This window comes from Salvia splendens, chromosome 5, assembly GCF_004379255.2.
Source record: "Salvia splendens isolate huo1 chromosome 5, SspV2, whole genome shotgun sequence".
Classification (NCBI taxonomy): domain Eukaryota; kingdom Viridiplantae; phylum Streptophyta; class Magnoliopsida; order Lamiales; family Lamiaceae; genus Salvia; species Salvia splendens.
The window spans coordinates 4,336,629-4,359,309 of NC_056036.1; the positions used below are offsets into that span (position 1 = coordinate 4,336,629).

Below are 22,681 nucleotides of genomic sequence, written 5' to 3' on the forward strand. Positions count from 1 at the left end.
TTTAAAGTTAACCATTATATTTAAAATTTATACAACTATGTACTAATTTTGTGTTAATGTGACAATATTTTTGTTAGAAATACTACTAGTATTTTAATTTATTAGTTTAAGAAATTGGAAACGAACGTGCTAACAAAAACCATTTCTTCATTATTTTAACACAACAAATTTTTGACGATTCACTTTAATTGTATATTTTTCTTTCAGCTCTATTATATAAAAAAATGGTTTTTAACAATTCTTTATATTTATTTTATTATAAAAAATTCATAATAAAAATTAGAGTTCATCGTTTAAATTTATACTCATCATCACATTATTAAATGGTAACATCATTATTTCTATATTATTTTTTCTCTACTTAATTCATATAGTATATAAAATCTTGTACCAAATAAAAATATTCCACTTTAAATAGGATGGAAAGAGTATAAAATTAGTGATTTATTAAAATTGATGATTGCCTATTTGATTTTTATCTTGTAGGTTCAATGCAACTTTATTTAGATAAAATACTCACGCTGCTCGAGAAATATATCACATTTTTGTCTTTTTAATACGTCTGCAACTTAAGGCCTGATTCACTTTTTTTTGGATAAGTGAACCCATCACTTTTCTAAATCACTAGATTCATATTTAATTATAAACTTAATATATATAAGTAAGACACATACTACATTTACTTTTTCCACTTAAAGGGCGAGACTTAAAATCTGAATGAATGAAGTTTACCGTGGAGCCCCTGCCAAAATAAATTCTTGCGTCCGCCACTGGGCCTATGACTAAGTATCTCATGATTATTCATCTAGAATTGAATTGTGAGATTGAATTTCATGAACTAAACACATTACATATTTAATCCGGGATATAATCTACAAACCGAAAACCCCCTAAATGACTAGATTATTGCTGATCGAAACACAAGGCTCAAATGTTTTGCAGAGGGAAGGAAAATAAAACTAAAAATTCTTTAGATTTTTTTCAATTAAAAAATGTGCAACTCGCAAACCGAATGAGCTGACCCAAATAATTCACTTTTATATTTGGATTGTAATTTTATAACCACAACTCATTTCGGGACTGAACTAATATCCCTAACAAACGAAATGATGAGATAATTACGTGAGGTATATAGTATTTATAGAGTGAGGAGACGATTAAACAAAAGAGTTTTTTTTTCTATAAATTTATATATATTTGCAAAATTGAAAAATTCTGATTGCATATAGTACTAGTAGTATCATACATTTACATTTATACAGGATATATCACAGAGAGGCCCACGACCTTTGAGTTTGGGCTCGACCGGCCCAATTGTGAGAAGGTTTTCTCAATTTGTTTTTTTTTTTTTTTTATCACTATTGTATATCTTCTAAAAGTGAAATATGACTCTTATAAGGTTTTCTCAATTTGTTTGTTTCTTAACATTTATTGAATCTACTAGTATTAATACCCGAGCTATGCACGGGACATAAGAGTTTCAAATAATGAATATAAAATATAATAAATATATAGAAAATAAGAATTGAAAGAAATATGGAGATTTAAAAAAACAGAAATGTACTTATCTTGTCTCACTCAAAATGAAGAATTTACTACTCCCCAGTTAATGAAACATTTATGCAATTTTAATTTATAATCTAAGTGAAGTAAAAACAATAAAATTAATGACAAAAATAAGATGTGTGACTAATGATCAAAGAGTATGAATTAATTAGAATAAGATATACAAATAAAAAAATATGTGTGAGTAAAGATGTTTATTGAAAGTGCTATGCAAGTCATTAATCCAAATAAAAGGTAAATTAATATATAAATTTAATAGCTTAATTTATGAAAAAATAATTTGAAAAAATATATGGAATATTAAACATATCCACATTAAATATATGAATAATTTAAATCATATAAATTTAAAACTTTTTTGAGAAGTCAAGTTAGAAAATTTGTATTATCCAATAATCACATTTTAGTTGACTGTTTATTTCTTTCTTTTAATTTCAGACCATAGCATAACTTGATATACATTTCCAAATACTAAATGAATTTTTTATATTAGAAAGAATAAATTTCTTACTTCCCGCCACATATACGTATAAAAAATAAATTACTACTATCACTTAAAATAACGACAATATTTTATGCATCTTGTTTGTTTTGAATAATGTGAGAATTTACACTACTCTTTATATTAAAAAGTATTGCAATAAATGATTAAATCTCAATTTTAACCTAAATAAATGGAAGGCAAACTAAACTCTCTAGCACAATTCCAATTTAACTCAAATATAAGGCTAATTAATATATAAATTTAATAACTTAATTATAAAAAAATTTAATGGTAGTGCACTATTTAAATGTGTTTTAACACTTCTTCAAGAAGTTAGCATTTTATTGGGCTATTATTTGTCCAATTGTTTTTGCCTTAAAAATTATTTTTGAATAGAAGACACCTCATCTTTCCATTTTCCTTTCAAAAAGGGTATTAAAAAATTTCATCAAACTTGCACTTTAGATTAGTATAGATTACTTTAGTCTATATTCATTATTCAGGATGGTCCTTTCATAATCTAAAGTCACCTGTCACGTCATTAATTTGACGTCCATATTCTGTAGTAAGGAAAGTGGATCCTTCCATTTTGATAAACCTAAATAATTCATGTGCCACTCTATACCAATCATATTGTTTCCACCCGTTTTCTAACCTTAGCAAGTAGTAGTAAAATATTGTAAGAATTAGGGGTCTCCCTCAGGAGGAGCCTGTTTTATCTTCTTCTCTCGAAAAGAAAAAAGAAAAAGAAAAAGAAAAAGAAAAAGAACCAAGCAAAGAGCTTCTCTCAGGCGGTGAAGATTCAGAGTTCAGACCTCGTCTTTCGCCTCCTGTTTCCCTTTGGTGAGATTGCAGCCTCATCTGTTGATGGAGAGGCCATTGAGCCATTTGTATTTGTGTGTGCATCTTCATGATCATCAACCCATTTTTCAAATTTTAGATCCTAATACTTTTTGGTATCCAAGATGATCAGAGAGGCTGATTTGGATGGTGAAGGACAGGTTGATTATGATGACTTTGTGAAATTGGTGATGACTGTTGGATAGAGATATCTCAAGTTTAATTTCACTTCATTATTTTGTATTTTGATTACTACATTGTTCTGCAAAACACAGGAAGGTTGACCATGCGATCATGACTTGATCGCGAGTCAAAAACTTGCTGACGAATTTGTGTTTTTCAATCAATAATTGAATTTCGCACTTTCTTTAGTGTTTGCTTTCTTCACTCTTGTGTTTTCTTGCAACCAATTCTCAAGTATTTATAGATGGGTTGGACATTCTTGAAGCCATCTCATGTGAACTCACACTCTCCATGAAAATATGAAATTATGAACCTTCTCATGGCAAGTCAGAACATCTTCATGAATATGGAATATAAAGCATCTTTCTATTTTATCTGTGAGTAATATTTGCCAGTATACACTAGAGCACAAACAATTTAGGAGCTAATCCCGAAATTGTCTTTGGACACTGAACTTATCAATTACTCCCTCCGTCCCCGATTAATTGTCACTCTTTGATCGGGCACGGGTTTCAAGAAATGTATATAAAATTTGGTTGAAAAAGTTAGTGGAACGTGAGACCTACTTTTTTATATTGATTTTATAATAAAATGTGAGTGAAGTGAATTAGTGGAATGTGAGACCTACTTACCATTTATGATAAAAATGAAGTGTGATAATTATTGAGGGACGGACCGAAATGGAAAAGAGTGACAATTAATCGGGGCGGAGGGAGTAATTCACTAGACTGATATTACAACTTGCTAATGAGTGCAAATAATCTAACACAAAATTAATTGATCTCTACTTGTTGATACCTCTTTATCTTTACAAGGTTTATTAAAAGGAGTTTGGTTATTTATAACTAAGAACATACGAGTATTATTCACGAGAATAAACTTAGAATATTAGTACTACAATGTAAATGTTAGGATTTAATGGTTTTTTTGTTACATAAAGTCAAACACTCAACGTATATTGACACCGTTTTTCTCATTTATGTCTGACGTTACACTCTGTCTTTTTTCATCATTCAGCATTTTTTCATTTTTATTATTTCTTCAGTGGTGAATCTTATATCTCTCTGACTTAGAGCAGTACACTATTAGATGTACAAATGAATAGAAATTATCTAGATTTTAAGATCTAATCAATTCAGTGACTATTTTATTTTCTTCCCGAATAATTCATTAAAAAGAACTTTATAGTAATGCTTAGAAAAAAGAAAGTTCACTTGAGATGGTCAGAGGGAGCAAGAATTACTAGCGTTTTTTACCTTAAAAAGGAGAAAGGAAAACAACTTCAACTGGAACTGTATGTAACTGCAGTTGGATAAGCCGTAGAGAGTGCGCTATAGAGAATTGTACTCTCGCAAATAAAAGCAATGAAGTCAAAACTATTGGGTGAAATGCTCCGTAGCGTACAACTCATTCCATGATTCAAAATTTTGTGAAGCAGAGGATTGTCGATTTCACTGCTAAATTTCATTAGATCTGCAGATTACGCTAAATTTCATTAGATCTGCAGATTACGCTAAATTTCTCCATTCCTTGCTCTCACGCAGCGCGATTTGCTGTTTTCAATCCTGTTATCATGAGTTACAGAAGGTCAGTGTTATTATCTGCATCAATTTGTGTTTAGTTATGCATTCACAATCATATTCAATTTAAATCTAGTTTTCGGATACCAATACCTAGAATTCAATACATCCGTAGATTTGATTGTGCAGTTTTTAAACCACTAGACATGATGCAATTGGAATCTAGGGGTTGTGATTATTTAGGTTTTATCTGAAAAGAGTGAGGCGTTGTTTTTGGACTATTCCTGATTTCCAAATCATTAACCCATGCATTGTGATTCCCATTTGTTTTGCCAAGATAGGCCTGTGAATGTGCTGTAATTGCTAGACGTTTTTGAATTTGAATAAATCAGAAATGAAAGCAGTTGGATTAAGCCTTTTGAAATGATTTACTATGTATGCAAGTAACTCATGTTTTATGTGAAACTGAAATTATGTAGGAAGAGGTAGGCTAACATAAGTACAATACAGCTAACATGGCTGAATTTGGTAATCGTGTGACCTAGATGATGCCAGTAAGTATCTTATAGAATAATTATTGATTAGCTTCTGAGCTAATTCCGTAGGCGTGACATGAGGATGGGCACACGCGTTACTTGTCTGGTCTTCAATCTCTAATTTGGAGCAGAAGATCCAATCCAATGGGATCTTTGTTTGCAATGTGGTTTTGATGCCTGTCAGGCATGCTTGTGCAATAAAACAAACGAAAAGATTGACTTATATGATGCATTTTTTGGTACTGTTGAATTCTCATGAAATTATAATTGCACAGGGACCATAGAGGCTCGAGGTCTGCACTTTTTGATAACATGGATGCCCTTGAAGCGGGTGGACTCAGGACCTCTTCATCATATTCAAGTGGCATGGATGATCATGACAATGAGAAAACTGTGGATAGTTTGCACGATAGAGTCAGCTTCCTGAAACGAGTGAGAACCACCTTCCTAAATGACTTGTTATTAGTATGCTTATGTATGTTACTCGGTGGTGGTGGTGGTGGTGGTGCTATATTGTCATCATTTTCATTGTGCACATTTTGACACCAATGTGTTGGAAATTGAACTGAATTCAAGAGATTATGGATCCAATCTTCATGTTGAGCATCAAATCTTGTAAAAGCTGTTGCATTTTTGCTTGGAAAACTGGACCATTATCAATTGATGGTATTCTAATTGCATTATCTTATCACATGCTATTGTTAATCTTCTATAGCCAGCTGAAAATGTGCTGAACAGTTGAAAAGATCTAATTTATCCAGCTATGCTCTGTACCTGTGGTCGTCCATGGGGATTCTTAATTAGTACTACTGTCGAAAATTATAAGCCATTCTATTCATAACCTACATGTTTGTTATGTTGTATGCTACATTGCTACTTGAAGTTTCTTCAGCTAATAAACACTTATTGCTAACTATAAAAGTTAAAGTAACAATCCAGCTTAGCAGAAGGGTTACATGGAATGTTTGAGTTGTATATCTGGTATGGGGTATCTGACTAACATTATTATCTCTTTACTGGCGCTTGTGGCAGTTGACGGGAGACATACATGAGGAGGTGGAGACTCACAACCGTGTACTAGATAGGATGGTGTGTAAGTTCATGGATGCATTAAGGAAGCTTTGAACACTTTCTTGTTGTAAAATTGTTCTTATCTTATTGGTTCCCTTTTTTAACTAATAAGGGCAATGAGATGGATGCATCAAGAGGAATCATGTCAGGAACAATGGATCGTTTTAAAATGGTAGGCTTAATAGATCCTTGTAGTTGTTTATTTTTCTTAATCATTCATTCCTCTTTATGTTTAGCTTTCCTGAAGTCTGGTTTCATGATCTTCTCTAGGTGTTTGAAAAGAAATCGAATAAGACAATCTGCAAACTTGCAGGATATTTTGTGATTTCTTTCTTTGTGCTGTATTATGGGATTAGGTGAGCATCTATCTCTTGAATCTACCATTTCTTTCACCATGTAGTATAATTTTCAAGAAAACAATTCCTTTAGTTCCCTTAGGTTGTACTGTACACATTGTCACTTTCTTCAAACACCTTCATAAGTCATTGGATTCTGCCACATGCTATAAAAAACGATAGATCAAAGGATTAGGCAAGATGGGTGCTGCTTGATGCTAATCACTCCTTTGTTTTGCAGGATTCTCCTGTATTACCTGTATGGTTAATCCGGGATTGTGATGTCGTACACATGTTCTGCGGTGTTCTCTTTCGTGATAAAACTCCAAACGAGGAATCCAGAGTACATAATTACTGAAGCTACGGAATCATGCCTAAGGACAGGTATTGGCAATTCTGATCTCGAAGCTCCATCCACCGAACTACATGTTACCGTTAGCATACTATTTTAGAACATAGCTTTTTTGGTACATCAGCATCATAGCTACTATTTTAGTCACTGGCTCGTGTAAATATATTCTTTTCTCCCTCCTTGTTCCTATTCTCCATTACTATATACAACTAATACACAACGTTACTATTTCCTGTTAAACATATTATTACCATCTTAGGATCCAATGCTAGCACATTATATGATTTTTCTTGGTAATTCCTGCTATATCAATAGTGAAGGTTATCACCAAAACTTGTAGATACTGTTTCACTATGAGACGTGTCAATATCCCATTGAAAATCATATTTTGTTCGCACATTTGTAATTTTATCAGTGACAAGATTGAGAGGAATTTTGTCTCACTATTTGTAACAAGACTGAGAAGAATTTTGGGTGGATAAAAAGCTAAATTTAGGTGGTATTTTATAAATTAGTGGAAGATGAAAGTAGAATTGTAGCGCTCTATGTTGTTGGAATGCGGCTGGTGTCGGATTTAATGGAAAAGTCATATTTAATGGATGAGAGAGTTTCCACTCATTGTCTCCATTGTATTTGGGCGTTGTTTTTCAATTCTAAAATTTCGATCATTTCACCACTTTTACATAATCAAATAATGACGGACCACAAAAGTATCTAGTGATTATATTTTGTAAAATAAATATGTCTTTTTTAAAACTATTTTGCTTCTGTTTTTGTCGTTGCATTGGATTTTAGCCTTTTCAATAGATATTTCGCTATGCTTGACTTTATGTTCGATTAATTTAGTGATGTTTTAATGATGACTTCTTTTCTATAAGTAAATAGCATTATTATACAGAAATCACAAAACATAATGAAGTAAGGTCATCCACTACGCTGTCTCTATACCGTCCATTGACTACTATTTGACTACTATTTGAGGGCCCCACTGTACTTTATTCCTCCATCCCTTAACTAAGGGACGGAATCTGTAACGCTCCGTCCCTTAACCGTCCCTTATTCTGTCCCTTAAATTACTATTCATTCAATTTCATTTTTTATTTTTTTTTTCCAACCCAATTCAATTAAAACAAACACACTTTATTAAAAAACACACTTTATTAAAAAAACACAACATAAAAAAATATAAAATATAATTTAAAATATAAATTTAAAGAAAATTAAAAAACTACTTCGCCGGCTAATCATCCTCCGGAGGCGGTCGAGGTTGAGGCGGAGTCGGAAGGCCAAGTTGTGCTGCCATATGCACAATTCCGTTCCACCAGGCCACGAATTGGGCGTGCGAGAAGCGGGAAGTGTCCGTCATTGTGGCGGTCATGTACGCCACCATAAGTGTGTCCGAGCCTCCCGCGAGCCCGATCCCGAGGCCGCCTGGCTTGATTCGCCTCGGCCCTTCCTCGCTCTAGCCGCTTTCGCCGCCTTCGTCCCTTGCGGCCGACGGCGCCCACGGCTGGATCCTCCAGCATCGCCGACCGTACCTGCAAACTCCTGCGATTCAGCCTCATGTGGGCTGATGCCCTCAGCGGTGTCACCACCAGACGAGTATTGACCACTCGCCGTATGCTTCGTGCGCTTCGAGTTTGAGCCCGAGCTGGAGCGGAAACCGCCAGCCCACCGTTCCTCGTCCTTCACGGCCTGCCAAACATCAACATATCTGAATTGTTGATGGGTGTCCTGGTAGTAGGCGCGCAAAGCGGACGTTAAAATGTCGGTTGCAGTGGCGTCGCTTTGGTAGCGCGCTGCTTCGGCCGAGTAGAGGCCGCAGAATTTTTTGACCTGTCGGTCGACTCGGTCAAAGTGAGAGCGGAGCATTTTGTATTTGCGCTTCCGGGAGCCTTTCGGCTTTATCTGGTGGTAGACCCCGCAGACCTTTTCCCAAAAACACTTCCGGGGTTGTTGATTCACGACGATGGGATCGTACGAGACGGTGATCCAGGCGTTGTACACCGCCAGCGTTTCCTGGTTGCTGTACGGATGCCGGCCTAGATCCTCTTCCTCTTCCTCTTCCTCTTCCTCTTCCTCTTCTTCCTCCTCCTCCTCGTCCTCGCCCGCCTGGGGTTGTACATCGCCTCGTCCACCTCCACCGCCTCGGCCTACTCCCGGCGTTGGATCAACGGGAAAATCCTCCCGGATCTGGGATAATCCCTGCGAATACTGCGGGGCAGAGGGACGGGCATATGCATCAACGTCAAAGTTGGGTGGTTGGTACCCCCCGGTGTCTCCGAACCCCGGGTCCCCCGGCGTCGACGCACTGGAACCGCCCAGTGTGTTGATCATGGTCTCCCAATCGCCGAAGGCGTTGAGATCCCACCCGCCGGAGCCGGAACCGCCGTAGTTGCCTTCGCCGGACATCTTGTGATGAGAGGAAATTTGAGAGGAAATTGAGATGATAGAAGAATAGATGTGTAGTTGTGTGTGAAATGAGGATGAGTGTAGGAGTATTTATAGAGTAAAAAACTAATTTAAAAATAAAAAAAATTAAAAAAAAAACAAAAAAACGATATTATTACCGTTAGAAATTTTTTTAATTGATTTTTTAATTTTTTTAAAAATCGAATTTTTTAAAAAAAATTATTTGTTGCGTCACCACGTGAAGCACGACGCCGGGTCGCGCCACGTCGCATTGGCGCGTGGCGAGCCGGCCCGTCGCGTAGCTCGGCGACACGGGACACGGGACGGGACAAGGGACGAGACGGCACGGGACGTTTGCTGCAACGCGGCGCGCGACGAACCCGTCTCTCCGGGACGGGACGCGGGACGCGGGACGCCGACGCGCCGCGTAGTGGATGCTCTAAAAAGTCCAGAAAAGGGATTGAATAACATGTTAAATATTCATTGAATTGTAACTTATACTATAATTTCCACAACGAAAATCCTGATGAAAAAGTCTTTACTTTACGAGGAAACATGGAAGGAAACATGGAAGGAAGGATGGAAACGCAATCCCAGATAGTTCAATGAAGTACAACAAAGAAAATTACATTTATTTCCACAAAAAGAAAAAGGAGTACTAAATATTTATGAAAATTGGTAGTGATTAGTCAATGTATAATGCTCCTCCCGTCACTATTAGCTAGTTTTCCATTTGGATAGTGCACATGTTTTAATAAAGGAGTACTAAATATTTACGAAAATTGGTAGTGATTAGTTTCGTATTTGAAAATGAAATATTAAATCATGAAATTTTAAATTTTCTCAGTTATTTCATTGTTGTAGTTTTTTGAGCATCATCAAAACTCATTATTTAGTACACAGATGAAATAGCAGAGAAAATAAAAAACAAACTTCATGATTCTTAATAAATTTACGTCGTAGGAGTACTATGTTATTTTCAAATTTTATGGAATTGACTAGAATCTGATCCAAATTTTATGACTTAAATGACTATTATCGTTAATTTTTTCTCAATTATTTTATGTGTATGTTTTTTAAGTGTCATTAAAACATGCCATTCTGTACACAAATGAAATAATTAAGAAAAAAAAGAAACTTCATGATTTTTAATATTTGGTTCTCAAATTTTGTGGGACTATCCGAAATTTGATCCAAATTTCATAATTTAAATCATTCTTATCATTTTAATAAATACTTGTATGTGTGTTTTACTTGTAGCCTTGCAGGTGATTTAAAAGTTTCATATATTTACTGCACTTTTAGTTAAAGTGATCGATTTAGTTGAGTTTGTTGGGGTGGGATAAGGGTTTTATTTTCGTTGTAGTAATTATAAATGTGGTGGCCAATAATGATAATATTTGTATATAAGGGGTAATAATAATATTGAGGGCTATAAGTAATTAAATTGTACTCCTACGACGTAAATTTACTGAAAGTAAATAACTTTTTTTGTATAGACTAAAATGCCAAAATGGACAAGTAATTTCGTAGCCTGAGAGACTATATATATTAGTACATGATAAAATAATAACTATAAAAAGGGTGTTATGACTTGTGTGAGAATATTGTTTTACTGGTCAAAATCCATTAGACCAATCAAGATTAGGATTGAAATGCAACCTAAAGTAATTAGATCAACAAATTCACAAACACTAATTCATTTTTTGTGCCATGTCAAAATTCAAGTTTAAATTAATATGGACATATATGGTACAGCTGTGAATACTAAATAGACAGTTACTGTATTTTTATCATATAATAAATTAAATAAAAAGTATAGAGGGCAACCTTGATTAGAGAGGCACATATTCATGTTGTCCGAATTTAGTTAATGAGTTGTGGTGTATTTAAGACATTATCTAATGTAGACATTCAACATTTTTCTGTGACATGGAAATTTTTAAATAGTGTCATGTTAAAGTAAAACTGGCAAATGTATGTAATAAAATTTTAGTTGAGAGGGTTCAAAAAATTTGGACAATACACAAGTCTTTGATTTTGGTACAATTATGCATCACAATTACATAATCACAACTAAGTTCAACAGAACAAACAATTGCAACAATCACAACCAAAGCTCAAGATATCGAATAAATGGAACAATCACATAATCACAACCAAGCTCGAGATATCAAATAAAGGGAACAATCACATAATCACAACCAAGCTCAAATCGAACAACAACGACAATCACAACAAAGTTCAACAGATGAACAAATGAAGCAATCACATAAGCCAACAAGAAATCATATGGTTACGGAAGTGTCAACACCGATAGACACCAAATCACAAGCCATTTAAGAAAAAAAAACATCCTCTTCGATAGCCATCCGTTAGGTCTTTTCAAAATGGGTGAGACCGTATGGTATCATGGATAGTCTCCGACACCACCATCTCCAGTTTGAGGATGAAGCGGGCATATTTCAATCGAAGCTAAATGCTTTGGGTTTGGTTTGAGTTTAACTGCTTATGGGTGTCATTTGATTCCATGGGTATATAAGACTAAGTATTTATCCGAGGACAATGTTACGTTGGGTTAGTCTAGACTTATACATTTTGGCATTTCCTTCTTGAAAAAATTAATCTCAAGTGACCTAACACCAATTTAATCTCGTGAAGTCTTAGAATAAGTTAATCTCGAGCAACTAAACGCTGTAATTAATAAAAGCCATCACAGATTCTAACAAATACTATCTTTGTTCATCTTTTTTAGGTTTTCATTTGATTATGAGTACCATGCTTTTCAAGGCAATCACAAACCAACCTCAAAACACCAAACCTTCTAATTAGCAAAGGTATCATGTATAAATTTGATCATAATTGTTTCTCTAAGTCAAGAATATCTAGTTTGCATTTATAAGTAACTATTTCATACAACTACAATAAGGTGTAACTTGCATTCCCCATATGGCTGTGATAAATTGATAAGAACAAACCCATCTTTCTATTAATTTAAGTTTTTATTTTTATGGAAATTTTATTAAAGTCATTTTCAAATAATTGAATCAATCCAAATGCGACCAAAATGTTGAGGTTCCTTCTTCCATCCAATATGTTGGAACATGAGACAGCGACGTGCTTACCACCTGCCAACTTGCACGTGACCCCACCATTCTAAACCCTAATTTCTATATACAAAACACACACACTCACTCACTCACAAACACCATTACATACACATATACATACAGAGTATACAAAGACAAACAGCTCTATAAAATATGGAACAAACCTAAACAATAATTCAACATATCAAAACATTGGAAAAGACATCATCCCTTTGTTTTTATATTTTTCAGTGTTTTGCACCTCTTTGTATTTCATCTCTTAAAAAAAAAGTAGTACTACTATTTTATACCATTAGTTTTCTCAAATCTCTCTCTTCTTTATTTTCACTTCTTCTCCTTCTGTGCAACTTTTTTCTCCTTTTCAATTTTATCAAGTTTAATTTAATCCTCGGATTTCATACTACTATGTATTTTTAATCTTTGCGTGATTCCACAAACTTGTACCTAATTTTCTTGACTTATTTCATAGTCATTTAATCTTGATTTGATTCCGATTTAATCAAATTAAGATCTATCGATCTATTGTTTTGAAACAAAAAAATACCGATCTTCCCTTTTTTGTCACCTAAACCAGAAATCATGGCGAACCGGTGGTGGGACGGCGTTCAGGCCGGTTTGCCCGAACCGGCATCGTTGATGAGCAAAGACGGAGGCGGTGGGAGCAGCAGCCGCGGCGAGGACGACGACGAAAAAGACGGCGGCGACGAGCCTAAAGAGGGCGCCGTGGAGGTGGGCACGCGCCGGCCGAGAGGAAGACCGGCCGGTTCGAAAAACAAGCCGAAACCGCCGATCTTCGTGACCCGGGACAGCCCTAACGCCCTCCGCAGCCACGTCATGGAGGTGGCCAGCGGCACCGACGTGGCGGAGAGCATCGCCCACTTTGCGCGCAGACGCCAGCGCGGCGTCTGTGTGCTTAGTGGCAGCGGCTCGGTGGCCAACGTCACCATCCGCCAGCCGGCCGCCCCGAGCGCGGCTGTGGTCCTGCAGGGCCGGTTCGAGATCTTGTCTCTAACCGGGGCTTTCCTGCCCGGACCGGCCCCACCCGGGGCGACCGGTTTAACGGTTTATCTGGCGGGCGGGCAGGGGCAGGTGGTAGGGGGCAGCGTGGTGGGCCCCCTCGTCGCCGCAGGACCGGTTATGGTCGTCGCGGCGACGTTTGCTAACGCGACCTACGAGAGGCTGCCGCTCGAGGAGGAGGAGGAGGCGGGCGGCTTGGCCGCTCAGGGGGCAGCCGGGGGCGGTGATTCGCCCCCGGGGACGGGGCAGGAGCCCCATGGGATGGCTGATCCATCAAATTTGCCAATTTATAATTTGACACCAAATTTATTGGCAAATGGAGGGCATTTGAATCATGATGCATATGCAAATTGGGCTCATCCTAGACCTTCATATTGAGAGATTGAGGTAAACTTTCTCAAGAAAAACAAACCAATTTCCTTTGATGAAGAATGAGTGTTTGAAGAGGATTATTATTATATATAAATATGGATGCATTAGAGGGTTGTGTAGTTAAATATTTCCTTTGATTTCTGTATATTAGACTACTTCAGTTTGGAATAATAAACAAAATCATGTTTGCAATAGAAGAAATGTTGTTAATTTTTTTATTGCTTTTGATCTGTTATTAGTATAATTTATCCATTTGATGATTAGTTTTTTGAGATAATCCATTTGATGATTTTGAAAAGAAAGCATTTGCCATTATATGTTTCTGGTGGTATGTAACTGGTATAATAATAATAGATATATTTCAAGATCTAAAGAAGTGATAAAATAATGGGGAAATATAGTTGAGACACTCTTTAAATAATACTATGAGTTATTTTAAATGAATTGATGAGCAACTTGAATGCTCTTTGCCTGTTTGCTTTGTCTTTTTTTGACCTACATTTCACAGACGATTACCAAGTGGCCTGACTGCAGAAGTGAAAACATTAATTAAATCTATGCATGAAATTTTGCAGAAATTTACTTTGCAACATTGAGAAGTATTGTTTCTGATTAATTATTAACGAACCATATGGATCTTGGATTGTTGTATGTTTCCTTAATTGAATTTTTGCTGCCCTAAACACAAAAGAATGTCTTAAACAAGTAATTTTTGGTTTGAAATATCTTGAGCATTACTAATATATATTGCATTATTGCTCCGTGATGTGTGTCTGGATTCGTTGTGATATAGTTGTTGTAATTATAATATTATACTATGAAACTTTGGCTCCTCAATTGAGGAATTAATTACTCATCATGAACAATATTTGTATATAAAAAAGAAGATCATTCATATAAAAATCTTTGCCTTCAAATATCTAAGCCTCGCATACATAATAGTACTAATATGATGTGTATATGAGTATATAATATTCACAATTTGCTTTACGGGGAGTGTTATATTGCTAACTCAATACTTAATTGCTAACTACAACTAAATAATAGCTATTAGATATTCAAATTAAGGGCCTAGATCATCAGCCTTGGAATGTCAATACGATCAACAAAAACGTCAATAAGGGTATTAAGGTCAATTTACCAACAAATTAGTTGTAACTAACTTTTGAAAAATATCCCATAACTTTAAAACACATATAACTTTCTTGATTTAAATTATTTTTCGCACAACATATATCAAATTAAAGATAATTTCATAAGGATTCTAACGAGATCTCACTTGCCTATGTTCCGATGTCAAAATTTGAAAAAAAATAAAAAATTTTCTATTTTTTCGTACAGCAACAAATGTCAACATGATATATAAAATATGTCAATATGATACATGTAGAATGTCAATATAAGCAATGTGTTAACATTCTCAAAGCATTGCGTTGATATTTTTGAAACACTATATTGACATTTCCAAAACTCTAATTTGGTAGTTTTTTTTTATCTTTTTCGATTTAATTAATAAAAATGAAATTACACGTGGCAAATTGTAGACCACAAGTTTTTCTAAAATCCTATGGTTTTATATTAGTTGTAGTTAGCAATTAAATGATGAGTTAACAATTGATCACTCCCACGTGCTTTACACTTTTAGATTGTTATAAGGGCTGATAATTATGCCATAGCCCCTATCACTAATTAATCACAAATTAAGTTAAACTAATCTGTTATCTGTTCATATCTATATGTATATTGCGTTATTGTATGGCTCAATACATCTTTTCATTTTTAGGGCACATTTATACATTTTCTCAACAATGAGTAAATAATCCAAAATCGTGATTTTTTAAATCCAATTAGTGCCAAATATATAAGCCACTTGAATCCAACATAAAGAGTTAGTTAAGATTTCAATCCTTTTTTTTGTTACTCCCTATACAACTATATACATGAAATAACACTGATTAATCCATTATAAAACGAAAGTTTTCCATGCAAGGCTATTTCTGTATTCTAAACTCGTCGAATATAATGCGCATGTGTGTGTGAAATCTTAGCTTTGGTCGTATCAAACAAAAAATGTTAGCTTGGTTTGGTTTCGTCTATAAAAAATAATCGATTTTTATTAGTAATTATATTCATGATAGGATTCATTATCTCACTCAAAACTTGCACCAATTTTTTTGGTAAAGAAAGCGGGCAAATTAAGTCGATTAACACATATAAAACACCTAATCTATTATGCAGATTCAACTATTATTGCATATAAATTGAAGCGCCTCTCAATTGTTAGAGCCACTTTATCACTAGGAAGGCAAATGCCACTCCTCAAATTACTTCATAAATACTTCCTCTGTCCCATTAAAAAGAAACATTTACTTTTCGGCATGAAATTTTATGTATTGTGTTTTGTGAGTTAATAAGGAGAAAATAAAATAAGAGAGATGAAAAAGTAGAAATGATGTTCTTTCCATTTTAGGATACTTTCCATTTTTAATGGAACAACTCGAAAAGGAAAACGTATCCATTTTATGTTCTAATTCTACATTTTCTTCCAATTTCCTCATATACACCCCTTCTAAAATTCTCAAAATTTCTTTACATATAATATTCTCAAAATTTCTTGCCCCAGCGTGGCAAGAAATAAACATCAAAGGTTGTTCCTGTGTACATGCTCAACCATAGCATAATCATATTCGCATAGTAAACTATGCTCTACTATATGGATCGACGGTTAATAGAAACCTCAATACGCTCGTAATTATAAAGACTTCAACAAAACTATCACTTTCCACATCTTTCTTTCAGATATCTAAAGCCTTCACCAAATGTAGGCGTGAGACAAACACCAAATTAATCTCAACAAAACTATCACTTTCCACCTCTTTCTTTCAGATATCTAAAGCCTTCACCAAATGCAGGCGTGAGACAAACACCAAATTAATTGATACAGTCAAAATAGAACATACCCCATTATTGGGAGCAAACCCATGCCTCCAAATTCTCTCAGCATCTTGAATTAGACATTCCCCAAAGACACAACTTGACTCACTCTCTAAGAACACATTCTTCTTTAACTTTAAAGTATTCAATGATGGAGGTCTCAACAGGTGTTCAAAAATCATGAAGTTTAGATATGTTTGCAATTTTTTTTGTAACATTGTATATGATCAGAAATCGAAATCTTACTAGAAGAGTTAAACGATGTTAACTGTTCATAAACAAAATAAAAACATCAACAATATACTAGTATTACACATATGTGATCAAATTATTTCGTCGTAGAATATATGATTGCGAATAAATTCAAACTTCATCTTTTTCCAGATGATTTTTAAAGACGCAAGATAAACTAAAATTTGACCAAATTTCATATTTTTCTGATAATTTTATTTATAATAAACTTTATCTTAGTTCAACTATTTAAATAAACAAAAAGATTAATATAATACTAAAAGAGAGGTGAGTAGGATGACAGAGAAGGGCCCTCCTCACATGAATTCACGTGTTAGTGCTTAATTAATTGTAATAAAAAATATTGATTAGCAACTTGGGCACTATACGCCGATTCACTAAAGTCCAGTGAAATGGGCCAATTAGGGTCAATAATTACTCAAATTTCGGATTAAATTAATCAAAATATAGGACCAAATCACATATAAAAAATAAAGTTTGATTCTCACTTTTGCACACATATGGCTTTCCAATTGTCACAATTTGCAATTCCAACCTTTTGAAACACTAAATAGCCAAGAAGTCTAACATCATCATTTAGAAAGTAGGATGCACTACACTTTTTTTATTTTAAAATTTAATGAAATATAGGCCACCCATTAACGCCGTAACAATAATTATTTGTATAGTAGATATATACAATTCTTTAATTTATCTGGGGGGCTAGTTTTGTGAAATATTATAATTATACTCCTTCCGTCCCAGAAAGATTATCCCAGTTCATTTTTTTACACTCGTTTTGCAAAAATAATAATAAATAGGTAAAGTTGAAAGAGAATAAAATAAGAGAAAAAATAATATAGGCAAGACTATTCTTTACATAATTCTCTCTTTTACTTTACTCTCTCTACTTTAACTATTTATTACTAGTTTTGCAAAACGAGTGTGAAAAAGGAAATGGGACAATCTTTCTGGGGCGGAACGGATGGAGTATATAATTGTGGGGACTAGTTTCTGCAACTATTTATTATTAACCCTAGAAATATAATTTTGGCATTTGTTTTAGGTCGACCCTTATTAATATATTAGTGATGATAGGAAAGGTACAATGTCTTTATCGTTGAGTACATGTCATTTTATGTAATCAAATGAATATAAACCCTAAACCTACCGATGATTCACTTTTGTTTGCTTCAATCCAGTACTGATCGTTGAATCTATAAGTGTCTAATTTTTTATTATTACATCCCATATCACAATTTCTGTACATTTGATTTGACATTACAATATAATATTATATAATGTGATATATTTGTTACATAGTATAATATTCATCATATATTGTAATCGATGATTTTGACTGAAAATAATTCGTATAATATTTATTTTTGGGTTTTCATTAAATAGTTTTTTAGCCCTTGAGGTGAACATTTTGTTAATGAAGCGATTATGATAAAAAAAAAATTGTGACTACGAATTTTGATTACTACTCTCTCTATCCCATCTAAGATGATAGCAGTATGTTTTTATTATTGTACATATTTTGAGAAAATAATAGTAATAAATAGTTAAATAGAGAAAAAGTATATACTAAGAGAGAGAATAATATAGATGAGGTCTCTTCTACAAGTGCGAAAAAAATGTGTCATCTTAGTCAGAGGGATTACTTTTTATCGGAAACTTTTGAGCATATATAATTACATATTTTGATTACAATATGTATGTTATATTGCTTGTGTAATGGATATAAAATACATGATTAACTAATTAATTAATCGATGATGTACGGTGTAAACGCGCTTAAGATAAAGAATTGGTTGAATTTAAAATATGGGTTTTACATTTTCAAGATTAAATTTTTGACTGGTTGTTAGACTAATAAAACTCTATCTGTTTTAATTCAAAAGTCAATTTCGAGACTATGTTCATACCATTAGTTTCGTTTTAAAGAAAGGATTATATAAATAATTTTGCACAATAATTAATCAGTTTCATTGTAATAGTCCACTAATTGAGGTGATTACGGTGTCTAGTGGTAATTAAAAATTAAGCAGACTAGCTACTAACTGAAAAGTTCGTCTGATCGGTATGACTGGTAAATATTTTAATTAATCAAATATAATACTGTCAGCTATATTTATTTTTCACTGTATCTGTTTTTTTTACTCCCTCCGTCCCCGAATAAGAGTCGCTAATTTCCATTTTTGGCCGTCCCCCATTAAGAGTCACTCTTCATTTTTACCATAAATGGTAGTAGGCCCCACATTCCACTAACTCACTCCACTCACATTTTATTATAAAACCAATATAAAAATGTGGGTCTCACATTCCACTATTTTTTTCAACCAACTTTTCTCTATATTTCTTAAAACTCGTGCCCGGTCAAAGAGCGACTCCTATTAGGGGACGGAGGGAGTATTTAATAAGAGACATTAAATAAAAACTTTAGAAAATAATTGCACCAGCCAGGAATCGAACCCGGGTCTGTACCGTGGCAGGGTACTATTCTACCACTAGACCACTGGTGCTACATATTTACCAAGTTTATAGACTATTTATATTCACTATTTATAAAAGTTCATTAAATTCTTGTACTACCAGTATGATTTAGGAAATGTATAATTATTTCGTATGCATTAAATCATGTGAGTTTATGCGTGTCTCAATAGATTAAATTCAAAGTTTTAGGTGCCGCTACGTTGCTATAACTAATTATCCTGTGACAATCCATATAGAATTAAATTGTGAAGATTATTTTAATTGGAGAGGACGGTTATGACTAACTATATCATAATTATCTATGTAGGATTAAGTTGTGAGATCTATTTATTGTAAAACAATAGAGTGATGCCCAATCACAATATTACCTGCTCTACTATGCTCTCGAAGTTCATGGAATGTTCATGTGCACGTTTCTAGCACACTTAAATATTACTCATTGCAGCAAAAAAGGCGATTCTGTCGCCTTGGCGGCCCCCACACTCCGGCCCGACATCATGTGAGGGGGTTCAATCAGGGTACGCAGTAGCCCGTTAAGGGGGAGACCTTAACCCACTGGCTGCCAGAAGCTCATCTCCCAAGGCCTCACACTTGTGCCTGAAAGATGGAAGCAACTACACGACAGCAGTGAGATTCGAACCCAGACTCATTTAAGCAACTATACGACAGCAGTGGGATTCGAACCCAGACTCATTTATATTAGTAAATCAAGATAGTTTATAAAGAATGGTAGAGGCGACAAATGTAAGACTGTGCTCTACATCTTGACTCACACATATGTATGATTCAAATCAAATCAGATTGGATTCCTTTTTGTGCTATACAGAAAGGTGCAGACGGAAAATGGGTCACATCCTAATTTGTGGCTGGGGATTAGTAATAGTCATTAAAAAACAATTAACCACTAATTTATTTTCGATGTTGTTTGACTAATGGCCGCTGCATCTTTTATTGTTTTTTGGCATCTTATTCATTAGATAATGACAATTGACAACTAATTTCATTTGGATAATGTAGTACATGTGAGTGCGCCAAGAATCGTTTCTTGGAAATTACTGTATAATTGAACCAAAGTAAATAATTTTGATTTTGTAGTTTTATAAAAACTAATTACTTCTTGCTTTATGTTTAATAAATAAAAATATACTCCTATTTTTTTTTCTATTGCTGTATCTGTTTTAAACTGCTCAACTATACATTGACTAGCAATGAAATAGATCATTTAGGTAACGTTTTTTTTATTTTATTTAAAAATCGAATACAAATGATACCATGGCACTATGGCATGTTATGATAAATTTCGGGCAGCCTATTTTTCTTTTGGATAAAAGATAATATTATATCTAAGAAATGGTGTGATAATTTGTAGTATAACACATTACATCTCTTTGGTTAAAAGAGTTTTTGTATCCCCAATTTGACATATTAGACTTACGTGATTCTAACATTTTGCTAATGTGCTAGATTTAAATAAGACTATCGATCATGATTCATTAGATTATAGTCTCTAACAATTTGAAAATTGTGAAATTTACAGTACCCAATTTCTGTTTGAGAGAAACTCATTAGCCCAACAGCACTGTATTATATTTGTACATGCTCACTAAGGAGTAGTACATTATTTTGGAATATGGATTACACTTTCTTATTTTCAAATATTATAGCCCATTATTGAAGATTGGACCCAATGAGGTTATATTACATTCCAGGCCCAATAAAATTTATACCATTGTCTCTTTTTCTGTATGGATACTACTAACTTTTTGTGGTAAAAATTGATTGTTATATAAAATTGCACAAAAATTCAAGAAAATCTAGGAAACATTTAAAAAAAATTAGGTTAGCAGATCGATCATACCATTCCAAATCAGAGTGTCTATTTACTTGTTTGTTTTGAGTTCCATCAATTATTTTTATCACGGGTTTCTTTTTTCCGAACTATTAAAATGGTATTTATATATGTTGATCTCATTTTCCTTCACTCCTCTAAGTTCTAGTAATTATATTGAGTTCAACCGTATTTATATTTATATTTTTTTTACGATATACTAGTACTTATTTTAGTAATAGGAGTAGTATTTATCTTGATTTCAAAGATGTACACAAGATAAAATAAGTATAGAATTATAAAGCAGAAAAAAGCATATTTATGCAGGCTCCCTAAGTGACGTAGTTCAGTCAACTTTTTGACTGGAAAAAGATATTCTGAAAATGGGTTAATTATTCAATCCTCGTAGAATCTAGGCTCCATTAAATTTTATTTAAGTTAAGTAATCATAAAAATAGTAATGATGGAGTTCACTTTACAACTTTGTAGCTTTTGTTCGTGTACCTAATTTCATTTTCAAGTAGCAGTATTTAATTGTATTGCATTGTAACCATCACCATAGTATTATTCAGAATATATATTTCCCTCTTGGTTTATTTTAATATTTCTCTGACCTAAGTCTCGGGTCTTGATCACGATGCAAGCCAAATAGGTGTTTAATAGTATGAATCAATAAAAGAAAAACTACTCCATTTGCATTCATTTTCAAGTATAATTAACTTTCTCCAATAAAGGTGACGCTCACTAAATAAAATTATGAAAAATAGTGGGCATGGAACACGGTATTTATAGTAAGTGGTATCTGCATTTTATAAGATTAAAATTTATTATAGTATTAAACCCATGTAGGACTATAGTTGCCTAACCAACAATCCATTATAGAAATTCATCTTCAAATGAATATGCTCAATAATTTTGTTTGTCAGTTCATTTATTAGTAGTAGTGGCACTAGTATTATTTTCTGAGAGCATCTCCAGTGGTTCTGGACATGCAATAGCCCTCTCATAGCCTTGGCACTGCCACATCATCAGTACTAAAATCCTCCTGCCACATCATCTGGACATGCAACTGGACAAGCAACTGGACATGCAATAGCCCAACCACATCACTCAATTATGAAAAACAAATAATTAACAATCACACAAAATACGGAATTAAATATACGACACATATACGCGAAAATATACTATTTTCATTTAAATTAAAAAGTACATAAAAAAATTTACATAATTTTAAATAAAAACTAACGTCTTGCAATCATTCACGCCCACAACTCTTCAATTAAATCATTTTAGAGTCGAATATGAGCATCCGTTTGACGCATGTCGGCATGTGCTTGGAGGAGGGCTTCTTCATCGTGAGGTACCCCACCTCGTACGTTGGCTGCGGC

General features: G+C 34.0%; 2 protein-coding genes and 1 non-coding gene across 3 annotated transcripts; 2 read left to right on the forward strand and 1 right to left on the reverse strand.

The window, feature by feature from the left end:
- Positions 1-4,409: 4,409 nt before the first annotated feature.
- Positions 4,410-7,127, forward strand: LOC121802449 (bet1-like SNARE 1-2). The gene is made up of 6 exons (XM_042202125.1): positions 4,410-4,660; positions 5,405-5,561; positions 6,162-6,218; positions 6,313-6,372; positions 6,471-6,556; positions 6,777-7,127. The coding sequence occupies exons 1-6, from the start codon at positions 4,647-4,649 to the stop codon at positions 6,802-6,804; spliced, it is 402 nt and encodes a 133-aa protein (XP_042058059.1). The 5' UTR covers positions 4,410-4,646; the 3' UTR covers positions 6,805-7,127.
- A 5,258-nt stretch (positions 7,128-12,385) lies between these two features.
- Positions 12,386-14,016, forward strand: LOC121802411 (AT-hook motif nuclear-localized protein 20-like). Its single transcript, XM_042202081.1, has one exon. The coding sequence runs from the start codon at positions 12,989-12,991 to the stop codon at positions 13,802-13,804; it is 816 nt and encodes a 271-aa protein (XP_042058015.1). The 5' UTR covers positions 12,386-12,988; the 3' UTR covers positions 13,805-14,016.
- Positions 14,017-19,420: 5,404 nt separating this feature from the next.
- Positions 19,421-19,491, reverse strand: TRNAG-GCC. Its single transcript has one exon. It is a non-coding gene; the product is annotated as a tRNA-Gly (tRNA).
- Positions 19,492-22,681: the final 3,190 nt, after the last annotated feature.